This window comes from Corvus brachyrhynchos, unplaced genomic scaffold (assembly GCF_000691975.1).
Source record: "Corvus brachyrhynchos isolate BGI_N302 unplaced genomic scaffold, ASM69197v1 scaffold255, whole genome shotgun sequence".
NCBI classification, from domain to species: Eukaryota; Metazoa; Chordata; class Aves; order Passeriformes; family Corvidae; genus Corvus; species Corvus brachyrhynchos.
In genome coordinates this window covers 4047292-4059845 of record NW_008238358.1, presented here as the reverse complement: position 1 = coordinate 4059845, position 12554 = coordinate 4047292, and the positions used below count along the sequence as shown (strand labels likewise).

Sequence of the window (12554 nt, the reverse complement as noted above, 5' to 3'; positions counted from 1 at the left end):
GGCCCCTCCCGGTCACATCCACCCGCGGCTCTCGTGGGGAGCGCCGGGGCCCGTCCGCGCCCTGAGTTCCCACCGGTGGCCTCAGCTGTAGCAGGCCTGCGGAAAACAAGCACGATAGATGTGAATAAATAGGACTGTATAGAACTGTCTGTGCAAGTATGTTTTATATTGGTTTTGTAGCTTGTGAACACTTTACAAAACTTTTTTTTTTTTTTAAATTTATGGAACTGTTCTGTCAGCTTTCAGTTTCCTGATTGGTTTTCCTATTCGCCAAGTACTAAGAAAATATGAATGAGTTTGAAGAGTGAAAGAAGGTGCCATGTGTTTAATTTGAAAATGCCACTGAGTCAGTAAAATGTTTTTTCAAGAACTTGCCATCAGAAGACAAAAGATCAAAGTTGTTTTCCTCATTCCCTTTCATGGCTATTAAAAAAATAAATTAAGAGCTCTGTGAAATCAGTTGCTACTTTTGCATAAGAGGCTTGATTTGAAAGTTGTGTCTTTCTTACTTGACTGCTTTGTTGGTTTTTTGGGGTTTTTTTTGGGTTTTTGTTTTGTTTTTGTTTGTGATTTATTTCAGCTTTTTTTTCTTGATTGTCTTTTGGTGTGCATTTCTGAGATGAAATTTGTTTCAATAACTAAAAAATATTTTAACAGTAACAGATACGAGAAGTTAGGATCCTTCATAGAGCAGTAGACCTGTAAACCTGGCCCAGCTGAGCAGTGAACTGCAGTTGCAAGGCTTTATTAAGCTGCTAGGCTTTCTTGTTTGTTTGCTTGCTTATTTGTTTTTACTACTGCTATACTAGGCCTGTTACAGTAATGCATTCTTTGCTACCTCATGTGTCCCGGTGATGTTGACAGTGCTGCTGAATCAGCAGTGGTATTTCTCACCATTCCTCATTATTCCCAGTAAGAACTTCTTCTGGCCCCTGTCCTGTTCGGGAAACTATTCGAGGTTTATTATATTTTTAGGTCTTTTACCACAGGTGGTCATAAATGTTCTTTTCTTTCCATGCTAAGAAGGTCAGCGTATGTGAACAATAAATACAAAGCCAGTTAAACTATTTTACTTGCTTGTTGATAGATGTCTTAGACCCTTTAGCCAGTAATTAGTGTTTCTGTAATTATTTCATTAGGTATTTATTGCACAGTCAAGAGCTTCTGGAAGCCACCGAGATGTCGAAGATGAGGAGCTTACACGAATCTTTGTTATGATACCAAAAACCTACACGGAGGAGGATCTGCGAGAGAAGTTTAAGGTACTTAAACTTTCTGTAGTTATTTTAAAATGCCTTTTTCTAAATTTATCAGAAGGACTTAGCACATGGAACTTTTGATGGTTTTTCAAATATTGGAAATTAAAATGTTTTTTAATCATTCCAGATGTATGGAGACATTGAATATTGCAGCATTATTAAAAACAAGACTACTGGAGAAAGTAAAGGTTTGGGCTATGTCAGGTACTTGAAACCATCGCAAGCTGCCCGAGCAATTGAAGAGTGTGATAGAAGTAAGAATCTAAGTGAATTCTTTAAGGGCGTTTTCGCAATAAGTGTGTATCATGATAATGTACCTTTAATTTTTAGTTTTGTTTGCAGGTAAATTATTCTTGATGTAAAAACATCTTGAGACAAAGTTCTATTGCAAATAAATAATAGCACTGTTAACATTCAGTGAGAACAGTCACCTGATTACATTTTTTCAGGGACAAACTGCAAATAAGATCAGTGAGAAGAGTTTGGAAATGGATACAGAATTTTCTTTTATACATTATTATTGGTCTGTAGTGTAGGCTTCATACACAGGACAGAATTTTCATGTGTCCTTGGGAATAGGGAGTTTTAATCCAATGTATTTGATATAAAATTAATTTTTATATAAAATACACTTCATGATACATGGGGATGCTGTTGTGATAACATTTATTTAAGAACAAATCCAAGCTAACTGAAATTTGGGGAAGGGTGCTTGATTTTGTTTAGTGTCATGGTTTATCTGTTACAAAGTGAAAGACTTTGTATGCTTATTTATTACCAGCCATTTGGTGAGGCACTGGAACAGGTTGCCCAGAGATGTTGTGGGTGCTCCATCCCTGGAAGTGTTCAGGGCCAGGTTGGATGGGGCTCTGAGGAACCTGGTCAGTGGAAGGTGTCCCTGCCCCAGACAGGGGGTTGGAACTCAACGAGCTGTAAGTTTCCTTCCAACCCAAACCATTCTGTGATTCTATGGTTTGTCATTTATGCTCTAGTACCAAAAGTTAATGAATTTGAGTGAGGCTGATGGAAGGCCAAAAGATGTCAGGAGCTGGAAGCGCAAGACTTCAGAGGAGAGGCAGAGGGAATTGGGTTTGCTCATCCAGAAGAAGAAAGGTTTCCCCAGAAGCCTAACAGCAGTCTTTCAATCCACCCCCCTGTTCAGTGTTGCTTAATTACAAGTATGAAACAACTTGGTGTGTGGATGTGGGTGTGGTTGTTTGTTAGGTTTTTGTTTTGTTTTGGGGTTTTTTTATGGCTTTGTTTGTTTCTTTTTTTTTCAGTAATATATGTGGTGGTTCTGCATTGTATCTATCATAAGTGGTTCTACAGAAATTATATTTGTGCATAGGGATATGAGCCTGAGATTACTTAGCAGTCAAATTTTATTTCCTATTTGCTGTGAGGCTAAAATGAAATTAGTTGGATAGCTTGATAACCTCTTTATTTCATAAAAGCAAAACCTAGATCAGTGTAAAACATCCACAAAATACTGTTTTAGCACAGAAGTTCAGGTGATGGCTTCTGGAGCATTTCAGAATCCTGCTAAGTATCACAGAATGGTTGACGTTGGAAGGAACCTCTGGAGGTCATCTAGCTCAATGACTTGGGTCAGGCATGGTCACCTGGGTACTGGTGGCCCAGGACCATGTCCAGGTGACTTTTGAATATCCCTGTACATGGAGACTCCATAGGCTTTCTGGGCAAGCTGTGCCAGTGCTCAGTCACTCTCATGGCAATTAGGCTCTGTCATGCTTAACTTGTGAGTAGGAGTAACTCCATTTCAAAGCTGTTAACTTTCACAAAATTGTTATGGCAGACTTCAAGAGTTATAGTTTAGTTATTCCTCTAAAGCCAGCACTTACTGGGTTTTCTGAGTAATGTTTCTAAATATGGGACTTGAGAGAGTGTGGGCCTGGTCAGATAACTGAGATGTGCTGAGGTGGTTTTATGTGTGTGGTTGTTTCTTTCAGGCTACAGGGCCATTTTGGCTGAACCTAAAAATAAGTCATCTGAGTCTTTTGAACACGATTATTACAGTAATAATATGAGGCAAGATCTAAGAGGAAATACACTTCCATTTTGTAAGTCACAGCTTTTTACCCTGAAAATGATTTGTGGGCTCCAGTATGGTCACTAAATAAGAATGTGGTTTGGTGGAAGGGAAGCTGATGGAGGCTTAGGTCAACACTTCAATAGTAGATTGGGTATTGAAGTTAGAAACTAGCCAGGTGTTTCATCTCTCTATTTTTATGGCTTGCTTTGCTCTGGTTGGCCAATTATTTTGTGACCTGCACTGGTGAAATCAACACAGGACCTTTATATATAATATAATTGTATATAATTCACTTGGATTACTTTTAAGAGTTGAATGCAGCATATGCATGAAATGAAGGCATGCTGGTGTGATGACTCAGATTGTTTTGTTGATTCTTGAGGTATGCAGCCAGAATTTTGTAGCTTTGAAAAAACTGAGACCAGGATTCAAGAACCAGTCTCCAAACGCCTGTCAGTGGTATCACGGCTCCCCTTTATTCAAGAGCAGCTGTTTGCCCTCTTTGATTTAGTTCCAGGATTGGAATATTGTGATGTTCAGCGAGACCCTCATACCAACAGTGGTAAGTAAAAGAACAAAAGGTTTTTGTCTTTTTTTCTCTGAATGGAATCCCTTGTAATTGTACTTCACTTAATTTGTATTGCAAAATACAGTTTTGTTGGAAACAAGCAGTGGTTGCTGCTATCACTGCATAAACTCAAGAATTCAGTTTTGTTTGAACCCCTGTTTACAGGTAGCCCTTAAGGGATTATGCCTTTACTTTCAGATAATAAAAACTCAAGAGGGTTAGAGTCAAAGTAATGATAAGTGGGTTTTGGTTGAATTAATAGTTTGAGGCAGAATAAATGAAGAAAAAGTTGTCAGAAATTATTAAAGTAAAAATGTTCTCTAAGCAGATCTTTTGAATTTTCATTCTGAAATGTGTGTGTGTAGAAGTTGACACAAGTAAAACGAAAGTTGAAATTCACTGTTGATGGGATAATTGCATTTTTAAATAAAATTATGTATCCTTTTGTTACTAATTCTGGAGTAGTGAGGAAGTCATGTTTTCACTTGTGTGGTTTTACTGCCAGCTTTTCAAGTTAGCATAAATACAGCTCATCTGTCGCTAGTTAACTTCACCGAAGTTTCCTTCACGAATAAAACTGATGAAGTAGTAATGATGTATGCTAAAAAGACTTAAGAATTTTGTGTCATCCATGCCTGATGAGCTGTTTAAATGAATTGCTTACATGAGGGTAGTTTGTCCTGAGGATTTACCTGTCTCCTGGTGACACTGTGTACACTGTGTTTGCAGGGTACGCTGTGATTCAGTACAGCACTGCTGCCTCAGCTATATATGCCAAGTACAAACTACACGGGTTTGAGTATCCTCCTGGAAATCGACTAACTGTCATTTTCCTAGAAGATGGGAATGATAGCTCAGAGTAAGTACAACCTACAGAGTTGTAAGTTGTGTTCTGGAGAGCAAAATATAAACACATTTTTAAGAGAAGACGTAACATCAGTGTCACTGTGAGCTTGTGCCATGCTTGCAGATAGTATTTTCTGAAACTCTTTGGTTTGGGTTTTTTTTTTTTTTTTTGAATGGTTTAGAATAAGCCTTTTGAAACTTGGTAGTCTTTGATAAAGATTAAAACACATATTTTTAAGATGCTATGGAAAAATCTTGAATTTGGCAAGAATCTGTCAATATATCTGTAACATGTAACAAGGCTGGAATGTACTTTTGATGAGGTTTTTGAATTAGAACCAGACTTAGGTACTTTGTCTCTTGGCTGTGTTTGCAGGAGTGCAAGCAGTAGCTTTGTGAAGCACATATGTAGAGTAAAGCTTTTGGGTGCTGAGGATCTGATATTGGTACAGTATGGGGAATTCTCAGGTGTTTGATCATTTCTAACTTCTTCCTATGTTTTGAATGCCCAGTACAAGTTGGAGCAGCTTAGGTACTCTCCTGCAGTGAATTTTTTGCCTTAGTTTCATCCTAAAGGAGTCTAGTTCATGTCAAACCTGTTCTGGGAGATGAAGACAGTAAGGAGGGACAGTGGAGAGATTCACTTCAGAAGTACATGCCTGATCCGAACTGAAACCGATGTTCATTGCAACCTTCATTCTCCAGTAATTCCTAGATGCTCTAACAACACAGGCTGTGTATTTATGCAAAAAGCAACTGCTTTTTCTTACTCTGCATCAGAACAAAGAAAAATCACTGGAAAATGAGGACTGGAAGTAAACTCTCTGATAATATTTTGGTTTCTGAACTGAATCTCTGTGCTCTTTACCGAAACGGGTGAAGTTTTTCTGTCCCTTTTGCTTTTTAGTCATCTCTCAGAAAATGTAGTGGACTCTTGTAGAGACAAGTCAATCTTTTTTTCCCCTAGAGTGTTAAAAAGCCCAGAGAGTAGTTTTGTGTCTCTGTAAGTGGTAATGAATGAATGTTTTCAGTGAGTTGCAGCTAGCATGCAGGCTTTCAGATCTCTCTGTAGGCTGTCATGAAAGCCTGTCTTGATTTTCATCATGTACATGACATAACAGATTTCTAGAGATACTCTGATGTGTATTAAAACTTACTTTCTCTTGCTAAATTTAAGATTTCCATAACTTAGCTCTTTCTTTGAAGTAGTTTATTATCACTTCTGCTTGCAGCCTTATCAGGAAAATGGCAACACAGCTGGTAACAGCGCAGGTGTCGTCAGCGCTGCGCAGTAACAGCGCGATCGTTCAGCAGTACAGGACGCCTCCTGTAAGTTCACGTCATGGATGGTGTTGGTGTTCTTCTGAATTGTTGTAAGAAACTTCACATATGCCAATAAAGAACACTGCTCACTTGCTTCTCTAAACTGTTCTACATGCTGCATTTTTAAGATGTACCTCTGGTTGGTTAGTGCATTTTATTCCCTGAAAAGGTGTCTGACCTTACTTGAATTTATTGTCCAATCTAATGAAATAACCAAAGTAAATAAAGTAAGATAATAAATAATAATAAATAAATAAAATAAAGATTAGCACTCACAAGGCCTATTTATGTCCTGTGATGGAACAAAAATGGTAAGAAAGGTAAAATTACTTCCTGTGCCCCCCCCCACCAGTTAACTTACGCTTGGCGTTTTTCTGTTTCAGCAAGCATTTGGAGGAACTTCTGGCCCACAATTGCTGCAGCCCCAAACAGATGCCATACTTCCACCACCCAAAAAAAAAGTTCCACCTGACACTTCTGTGAAGGAAAGGCTTTTCATACTTTTTCATCCCCATCCTTTACCCGTAAATGTACTGGAGGATGTGTTCTGGTAAGACTCTATTTACAATATTTACAAGTAAGTGTTCCCTAACAAAAAGAAATCAAACTAGGAAATATTTAAAGTAAACACTGAAAATAAAAAAGAGGGCCTTAAAACTCTTTTCAGAAAGGGCAGTAGACAGTGACCAGTAAGTCATAAGTGAACAGTAGGTAACAGCTGCTTTTTGAAAGAAGTGTGTAATGGGATTCACGTTGAACCATAGATGCAATGTCGTCAGTGTAGCAGCGTTGTTATCAATTAACTTAATCTGAAGTCAGATGTCTAGTCTTCTAATGTTGATTTTTAACCAAAAAATGTAGTACTTGCAGTTACTATTTCCTAGTTCATTTTGCATTTTTTTACATATTTCTGTAAGGCATTTAACTATTTTGATAAATTTCCACAGTAACTTAGGGGGAGCAAGTATAGGGTGTTGTTTTTCTGATACATTATAATGGTTTGCATCCTACTAACACTATTTTAATCATTCTTTCTATCTCCCTGTGTGGAGCAAAGACTTGAGACAATTTTTGCCATCTTTAAAAAAATCAATAGTTAATAGTTCTCCAGTATTTTATATTATTTATTTGTAGTATACTCTTGAAGAGAGAGGTGTTTCCCTTTTCTGATGGTTTGAATTTGCAATAAATCTTTGGAGAGCCAAAATATTTTCAAAGCACCAGGAGAGGAAAATGTGTGTGAAATTTAAAATTGTACCTATTTGATATAGTGGATTTTCTTAATCAGATGCTGGAGGAGGAAAAGGCCCTGCACTCGAGTCTTGACACTTCAGTATAACTTCCGTAAGAAGCAAGCAGACTGTTTAAAAAAAATATTTAAGAATCTGTCTAGGAATCTCCTGAGTACTTGAAAATCTCTATTTTTCCCTGAATCTGTAGTGCTGTTTTCTCAGTCATTTTGGTGAGACCTTTTTTGAAAAGAATCGCAACTGAGCAAGTTCATTTAAGTGAGATGCAGGTTTAGGTTCTAAATTATCTGCTGGCTTGGGTGTGTATGTCTTACTTTTGGTTGGTTTGGGTTTTTTTCTTGTTTTGTTTTTGTGGGGTGTTTGGGGACTGTAGTATTTATTGGCATTACATATTCTTTTGAATAAGAGAGGAATCACTGATGTTTATGGTTCTATCGTAATATTTCATAGAAAACATTACCTGTGAACTTCTGGTGTTCGTTTGTGTTTCTGCCCATAATTCAAGGGAAGGGAATATGCAAATTGGGAGCATAGATATAAGAACACTGTTTTCACAGTTAATAAATCATACATCAGATTGGAAATGTTGCAGGAAAATCTGTAAATTTTCTATTCTTTTTCCCCCCCAGTCGTTTTGGACAATTGATAAATGTTTATCTTGTTGCTGGAAAAAACGTGGGCTATGCAAAATTTGCAGACAGAGCAAGTGCCAGCGAGGCCATAACTGCATTGCATGGCAAGATTGTGAACGGGGTGAGGCTGAAAGTGAGGTTGGCAGACTCGCCCTCGGAGGAGCCCAACAAGCGCCAGAGAACTTACTGAGCAGGTGAGTACCCCCTACCCAGCCTGAGCTCCTTCTTACCCTGAGGTCCAGCTACCTGAAATAGTGAGAGGCAAAGATTTTGAAGTTAGATACAAACATATAATGATAAACTTTAAATCTATTCTTAGCTAGCAAATTGAAGTAGAATTCTTGAGATATCTGGGTGTGTATACACATACATGTATATATATATAGGTGTGTGTATGCACTTATATGTGCACTTTATTTTAGCAACAATCAAATTTTATAATTCTTGAAAAAAATATGAACCAGTTGATAAAAATTAATCTGGGTGTTCATAGAAATATCATTTTTGTACATGAGAGGATCAGTTGACATTGAAAAGAGTATGCAAAAATAAACAATGAAACAGACATAAGCTTGTGTGTGTCTTTTTTTTCATTACAATCACATGCCCTCCGTGGCATTGGATAAAGATGAAGAGTTGAACCCTTGAAGGGCAGAGGAGTGAAGGGGTAAATTAAAAAAAAAAGTGGTGGGGGGACAGGTAGGGTTGTCAGGTGAAAGCGAAGCTTTGGGATATCTGGATCATCTGTGTCCTCAGAAATCAGGTGTAGCTGGAATATGTGATAGTGGGGAAGATAGAGCAGAGCCTGTGGTGAAGGAATTGAGATACATGTTTAAGATAATTAGTTTGAGAACTTACTGTTTGATGCTTATGGCCTGTGAAAGCTGGCTAAACTCCTAGAGAGGTTTTATTTTTTACTGACTTCAGGGACCAAAATTCAAGTGTTCTTTTAAAACATTGCTTTGCCTCAAGTTATATTGAATTTCATCACATTTTTAAATTATTTTTATTTCTTTCAGCATTAGGACTGTTGCCAAAGGAGAATATACTTGGGGGAGAAAAGGCTAAGCCCTGTTTTCTACAAAATAACTCTAAAATATTACTATAGCTTCCAGATATTTCCAGTACCATACTATCTTCTTAGGGTGCATGAAGTTTTGGTTTAACTAATTCAGAAAATACCACATGACTGTCTTTGCATCAGTGTTTTCCCTCTAAGCTTCACTCCTTGTACCTTTCTTTGTATAGATCCTTTGTGACCCAAGAGTTGCAAAGACCAAAAAAAGCTCTTGCCTGAAGTGTTCTTTTTCTCCTAAGGACCTCCATGTTGCTCTTCTGATAAGCAGCAGATACTAAACCTGGCCTTAGTTTTTATACACAACTTTTGTTTTAAAAACTTGGATTTCTGGGCATTCTTTTTTCTGCATGGAATTATAGCTAAAACTATATAGAAACTTTCTTCTTAATCATCAGCTCTGGTGATTGCAATTTTAAGTAACTTGTACCCATGCTCTTATCTTTGTAAAAGTTTTCTTTGTTTATAATGTGACTTTTGCTCTCAGCAATAAAATCCCAGCCTCTGGGTCCCTACAGGAATAACTGTGAAGTGCAATACAATACCAGGTCTGCCTTGTGTACTTTTACTAGAGAAGTGTAAATACTACATGCATCCCAAATTAGAAAAATTATTTATCCCTACTTTTTTTGTACACCAAATTCCTGATTCCTCGTCTCTTAGCAGGTTGTCTTGGCATCTGTCTCTTTTCAGGATAGACAGACAATTACTTGTTCATTTGTCCTTTGGTTGTTTCTCAAGTTCAAATGAAGTGGTACCTAAAAGGGAAGATTCCCTTTCAAAAGAGAATCACTTACATTTCCCATGTAAGTGATTTTACCACTGCCTGATTTTGCACTGGAATGACTGACAAGCTTTACAGTAATTTGGAGGCTTGTATTTTGCTTTCAGTTAAAGTGTTAAATTGTGCATGTGAAAGGAGGTGCAATTCTCTCTACCTCTGAAATAGTTGTGGATTTTTTTTAAGATTGAGAACATTAACTTTCTTCATTGAATTTTAGCTGTAGGAAATAATCTTTCTAGCCAAAACTTCTGTGAGTTTTCACTTAAGGAAATCATTGCCTCTTAATAAAATCCTTTCTAAAGTGCTGTTGTATTGCTTGCCTTTTGTCTCTAACAAGGTGACTGGATTTCTGAAATAGTCTTTTCTATACAAGGTTCTCTGATTAAAATCCATCATAAGACCTGTGAATTCTAGAATCTATATGAAAATAAATGTAATTCAATGGAATAATTAAGTAAAATATTAATTTTTTTCAACACATTTGAAGTTTTGCCCCAACACCTTTTTATGTAAATAATCTTTTTTAAAATACAGTTTACAAAATTGTTTCTTAAAAAAGGTTTTGTGGTAACAGTATACTACTCATAATGCTTTTGCAATGCAAACTTCTGACTCTAAGAACTTTCTTACCTTGCAACAAACTTTGTTTTATCAGGCAAATTTGAATACAGGTCTATTAATATTCTAAACTAATCCACCTAATGAATTTTACAGGCTCTGGTTCTCCTAGAAGTCAATGAGAATTCAGTTGTTTATGTGAGTAGTTAAAAGTAGCAGAGAAAAGGTGGAAATACAGACCAGTAAGGTTCTTTTAACCACTTTAAGTCCTAATGTAAGTTTTTGGGGGGTGAGATTATCCCCTTTTATGCTAAGTAAGTATTAATGGCTGAAATAATCACTTCAAACTATCTTGCTTTAAATCAGATTAGGCTTGAGAAGACAATGACACTGCATACTTCTAGGCAGTTGCTAAAAGCAGACCTGTCTTAATGATCTTGCTCTTGACCAGCTTGTGCTCTCCACTCAGGGCTTTGCATTATTTTGAGTATTTTGTGGAAACCTCACTGCAGTGTCTGATGCCAGTTACACAAATTGTGTCATTCTAAAATAGGAGAGGAAGGAAAGAATTTGCTATCTGTCAGAAGAATGCATTGTGAAATACCAATCAATCAATCTCTTCATTGCTGCCTAGTAGTTCTGTTTAAATACCAGCCCCGCCCTTGGAAAGAAAAATGCAAACCACTAAAAACGAGAGCCACAAGCAAACAAAACAAAAAAGGCAAGCTCACCCCAAACATCTTTCACAAAGCATTCAGATAGTCCTTAGAAAGCAGAGCTTCTTGTGTTGGAAATGCCAGACACAGCTACTTGGAGCTAGGTTCTGTGGCTTTTAATGGTCATTGCTGATTGACTTCAACCCACAGCAAATGGATTCATTGCATTTTTTCCCTGAAAAAAGTTGGGTGTTTTAAATAACTATTTAATTACTTACTAAGTTGAAAAAAACATTTATTCTGCCATAAAATACTTGGTTTTTATTGTCTTGTTATTCTTGTCTGGAAAAAGTCCACATCACTGACTTGATTTGCATTCTTTTTTTTTATTTAGACCTTTTTTAAAATCCTGATGTTGATATGTATACATTTTAATGATTTACTGCTCTGCAAAAGTGTTTTTAAAAAGTAATTGTATCATAGTTGTGATATACTTTGAAAAAATAGGTGTATTTGTATCAACAGTATACTGCAGAAAAAATGCTGGCTTTTACACATTGCTCAGAGAAAGAGGCACTTCTTTAAAAGTTAGAGAAGTATGCCTAAAACTTCAACATTATTCTTCTAAAGACATTGAAAGCCTTATTTATATGCTGTTGTAATGATTATATTTTATAGTATGTCCTTTAAAATAAAAATAGGTATGTTGCTTTTTGATACTATTTTTGTACTTGTGTTTTTTCTACAGAAACTAAGTAATGACATGACCCTCAGCTAGCTGACTGACTGACTGAAAACGTGACTAGACATGGTTCCTGTGGACAGTGACAGCTTTTTTCAGTGACAACTTTTTTTTTTTGTTAATTGTTACTTAGTTCATCTCTCTATGATCCTTTTCCTTTCTGAATATGCAGACATACAGTTTTGAAAATTATCTAGGCATTAAAAACTGTAAACTGGTGGTTGTTCTTGTAGTAGTATATAACCTTGTATTACAGAAATAGCTCTTGTTTTTACCTGAATCCTTCCTTATAAGATGGAAATTACAATGATGGAGGAAATAAAGGAGCCAGCATTTTCTGACTTGACTGGTTAATTTATAATGGTTCAGATTCTGTTAAAATAGAAGACATCTCTCATGATCCAAATTGCATTGAAAAGTGAAGTACAGTAGTAAATTCAAAGAAAATCAAGTAACTTTAACAACTGCTAGCAGACATGACAGTATTAATCTAGACTTAAAATAGCTGTAATCAAGAAAATAATTCAAAGTACATTCTTAAATATTTTGTTGCTTTGGGCCAAAGTTATTCATTATGCTGTTTAGTTAAAGGAACATTTGACTCTGTGTCAGACTACCAAAACTTCCTATATTTATCCTTTCTTATCCTGAGGTCTTTTGGCTATAACTGCGGGGAAACTGTGGAGTCTAAGGCTGTGGGTCTGGTTTTATTAGTTTTGAGGGGTTGGGGTGTTTCTTCTTTTGGTTTTTTTCTTCCAGAAGCTTACAATGCATCTGTTCAAGTAGGAGTTGGACAAGTCAAGTTTTC

At 36.6% G+C, this 12554-nt stretch overlaps 1 protein-coding gene across 3 annotated transcripts; it reads left to right on the top strand.

Moving 5' to 3' along the window:
* Positions 1-596: 596 nt before the first annotated feature.
* RBM45 (RNA binding motif protein 45) lies at positions 597-12087 on the top strand. 3 transcript variants are annotated; one of them, XM_017735793.1, is made up of 9 exons: positions 597-1262; positions 1387-1513; positions 3230-3340; positions 3695-3874; positions 4610-4739; positions 5959-6055; positions 6433-6599; positions 7929-8125; positions 8951-11726. In XM_017735793.1, the coding sequence occupies exons 1-8, from the start codon at positions 1215-1217 to the stop codon at positions 8119-8121; spliced, it is 1053 nt and encodes a 350-aa protein (XP_017591282.1). In that variant the 5' UTR covers positions 597-1214; the 3' UTR covers positions 8122-8125; positions 8951-11726. The 3 variants fall into 3 exon arrangements, with proteins under 3 accessions (XP_017591282.1, XP_017591281.1, XP_017591280.1); XM_017735791.1 differs by lacking the exon at positions 8951-11726 and adding an exon at positions 11753-12087 and having other exon boundaries at positions 602-1262; XM_017735792.1 differs by lacking the exon at positions 8951-11726 and having other exon boundaries at positions 7929-8496.
* The last annotated feature ends 467 nt before the right edge of the window (positions 12088-12554 follow it).